This window comes from Etheostoma spectabile, chromosome 7, assembly GCF_008692095.1.
Source record: "Etheostoma spectabile isolate EspeVRDwgs_2016 chromosome 7, UIUC_Espe_1.0, whole genome shotgun sequence".
NCBI classification, from domain to species: domain Eukaryota; kingdom Metazoa; phylum Chordata; class Actinopteri; order Perciformes; family Percidae; genus Etheostoma; species Etheostoma spectabile.
The window spans coordinates 25660795-25664661 of NC_045739.1; the positions used below are offsets into that span (position 1 = coordinate 25660795).

Below are 3867 nucleotides of genomic sequence, written 5' to 3' on the forward strand. Positions count from 1 at the left end.
ATTGAATGTGTAATTAGAGTAATAAAGCAAAAGTAGGTAGCATAATATAAATTATATTAACCTGTGACCATACATGTTGAAAAGTAAGTACTTGTAGTAATGCATTCATACAAGGCATAAGATTTTAAAAGTGAGTTTTACTTCTTGTTATATTTTATTTAAATCGGTGTGTCTACACGACAGAAACCACTGAGCAGAAGCCTCTGATTTGCTGCAGTGAAAAAGAAGAAAGAAAGAAGCCCCACCCACCCCAAAAACATCAGGGGACTCCCGCTGACATGAGAAGCGCACCCCAGTTTCGTGTGTGTGTGTGTGTGTGTGTGTGTGTGTGTGTGTGTGTGTGTGTGTGTGTGTGTGTGTGTGTGTGTGCGCAGCGTTTCCATCTCTGCAGCCTAGTTTTCTGAACACAGACCCAAGACCAGACCGCATTGCAGCGCCCGGCTCAGTCTCATGTTAGACCCAGTCAGGGGACCCAGACTGCATTTGTATGCCTGGGGGCGCTTGTTTGGCTTCCGCTAGACGGGGGGGGGTATGGATCGGCGTATTGATCTGTCTCCTTGTTTTCTGTCGGCTCACGGCTGCATCTGATGCGTGTTTTGGTTGAGGACTTTGGCAAAGTTTTTCTGAGGGATTTACTTGGCTGTTTTGTATTTGAGCGTGTATATTATATTATATATTTCATGTAAATTATCAATTAGTTGTCAACTATTAAAGTAATCGCCAACTAGAGAATTAAAAACCTTTTATTGTCATTATACACAAGTGCAGTACCTGTGCAACGAGAACGAAGGAACCCCTTTACAGTGTCGACACAAAGTTTAAAAATGTAAAATATAAGAATATAAAATATAAAAATATAAAGGATAGGTACTGCAGAAAAGAAGACGGGGGGGGGGGGGGGGGACCAGGTGCACAGTCCTGAGAGCATCTATATACATGTGTAAAATAGTTTTGTATACACATTATGCAAAAATATAGTTTGGTGTATCAAGTTCTGAGTATTAAATATTACACAGTAATGAGATTAACCCTCGTATGGTATTCAGGTCAAATCGACCCATTTCAAAGTTTCATTTTACAAGAAGAAAAATGGTACAAATACATATTTTCTACCTGAAAATCAACGTCCTTTCCTTATTTTCTGTGATAACCACGTATTCCTGACTCAATTCAGAAAATTATTCTGGATGTGACACATTTATGTTTTTTTCCACAGTGGATTTTTACCATGAATTATGACAAAAAACAAACCCCACTTCCATGTTTAATTGTGTGCTAGTAGAGACGGATGCATTCCCTAAACATAGATGTTATCTCAGTTGTTTAACCCTTGTGTGGTCCTTGGGTCAAATTTGACCCGTTTTTTTTTTTTAGGTTTTCATATCCGAAATATAGGTTTCTTTCAACCAAATGTCCCCAAAAATAACACGCAACACTAAAATAAATATTGATGATCACTACTTCCTCTACCCGGGTCAAAATCTTTGATAATACATAAACATACTGTATGTTCCTTTGATTTTACTATTTACTAACACTAGAATATTGACTACTTTTACCCAAAGATTAGGCATCATTTCACATAAATGAGGTGCAGTGACCATGCATTCAAGTTGGTATAAGAAGACATAATAAGACAGAAATGGGGAATAAGTTCCACTTCTTCATGCTTAATAACACGCAAACCAAGCCAGGTCAATTTTAGTCAATGGGAAGACAACACAAGGGTTAAAATCCCAAATAAGTCCCGGGTCAGTTTGACCCGAGGGAGACGAGAGGGTCCCGAAAGTGAAGACAACACCAGGGTTAAATGGTTAAGCACTAAATAATAAATAAATATTACACAGTAATGAATTGGTTAAATATTAGGCTGTGAAGTGAAGTCAGTGCATGTGTGAGTTCACTATTTTGATTAATTGGTTAGTCATATTGTATTAAAAAGTAAAAGATCTTTGATTCCAGCATCTCAAATGTAAATATTTTCTAGTTCCATCACTTCCAGAGTGTTTTATTATATTAGTCCAACACCAACATGGGTTTTATTATTCTAGTATAGAGCTGCAAAGATCAGTAGTTGTCAACTCATAAGTAATTTCAAACTATTTTGTAACTTAATCGGTTTGAGTCATTTTTTTTTTATCAACAAAGGTAAAAATTCTTGGTTTCCAGCTTCTTAAACGTGAATATGTTCTAGTTTCTTCACTCCGCTGGGACAGTATATCTTTGAGTCGTGGACAAAACAAGATGTTGGGCTTTTAAAAAACACTGATCAACATTTTTCACCATTTTCTGACATTTTCTAGACCAATCAACTAATCGCTTCATCGAGAAAACAATCAAAAGATTATTTTACAATGAAAATATAGGTTAGCCATGATTGGTAGTCTGATACCAGGACGTAGTGTTGTGTTCCCAAACGCAACTCCCAGGCACACCAGAGATGTTCCAACACCGGTACCAGTATCGATATGGCCTCCGATACCGCCTAAAACGCTGGTATCGGTATCTGGAGTTTATGCAACGAACCGATACCACGTAATAAAGCCCTAAAGAAAATCTACGTTAAAGTAGTTTATTGGTGTGGTTTTTCCCGTTATAACTGACTGTCAAACTGGATTAAAAAAAAATTCTGCATCTAGGTGGTGACAAAATAATTGGGAAAATTGGTCTGGGCTCTCCGTGTGATCTTCCACTTCTGACATTTTTTCCTTATTTCTCTTCTGGGCGAAGGAAGAACCCATTACATTTTGGAGCGGGTCCGAATCATGGGATTGATACGCCACTTTTTCAACACATTTTCCACTTTTGTGAAGCGATGGGGGATTTGGGTTGCATTCATGTGGTGTCGGAATAATCGGAAAAATTAGTTTCACGACTGGGAAACGTTCACGTGCCTCGGCGGAGTTCTGTTCTCCAGTTCTGATATTTCTTTTTCTTCCTCTTTTCTCTTCAGGGCAGTTCTCCAGTCTGGGACGACTTCATCAGCAAGGCCAGCAAGCTGCAGTCACAGCTCAGGTAACGACAAAGCATCTTCACCACATTCATCAAGCACGACACGCAACAGAAGAGCACGACACGCAATATAGAAGAGCACAACACGCAATATAGAAGAGCACAACACGCAATATAGAAGAGCACAACACGCAAAAGAAGAGCACAACACGCAAAAGAAGAGCACAACATGCAAAAGAAGAGCGCGACACTTAAAAGAAGAGCACAACATGCAATAGAAGAGCACAACACGCAACAGAAGAGCACAACACGCAATAGAAGAGCACGACACGCAATAGAAGAGCACGACACGCAATAGAAGAGCACAACACGCAAAAGAAGAGCACAACACGTAACAGAAGAGCACAACACGCAATAGAAGAGCACGACACGTAAAAGAAGAGCACGACACGCAATATAGAAGAGCACGACACACAACAGAAGAGCACGACACGCAACAGAAGAGCACGACACGCAACAGAAGAGCACGACAGGCAATAGAAGAGCACGACACGCAACAGAAGAGCACGACACACAATGAAAGAGAAGACAGCAATAAGAGAGCACGACAAGCGAATAGAAGAGCACAGACGACGCACAGCACGCCACCACGCGATTAGAAGAGCACGACACGCGATAGAAGAGCACGACACGCAATAGAAGAGCACGACACGCAATATAGAAGAGCACGACACGCAATATAGAAGAGGACGACACACAATAGAAGAGCTAAATACGCAATAATAGAGCATGACACGCGATAGAAGAGCACGACACGCAATAGAAGAGCACAACACTTACTTTCTGTCTTTAGTCTTCATGCCCTTGTGGTTGTCGTATGTGTTTTCTGTTTCCTGTTTTATTTTGAAGTCTCTG

The 3867-nt window shown here is 40.2% G+C and overlaps 1 protein-coding gene across 1 annotated transcript in view; it reads left to right on the plus strand.

Moving 5' to 3' along the window:
* LOC116693081 (protein MTSS 1) overlaps positions 1-3867 on the plus strand; it is a 67331-nt gene that overhangs the window by 25857 nt on the left and 37607 nt on the right. The window contains exon 2 of the mRNA XM_032521775.1: positions 2954-3015. Coding sequence (XP_032377666.1) covers positions 2954-3015 — 62 coding nt within the window. The remainder of the gene's footprint in view (positions 1-2953; positions 3016-3867) is intronic.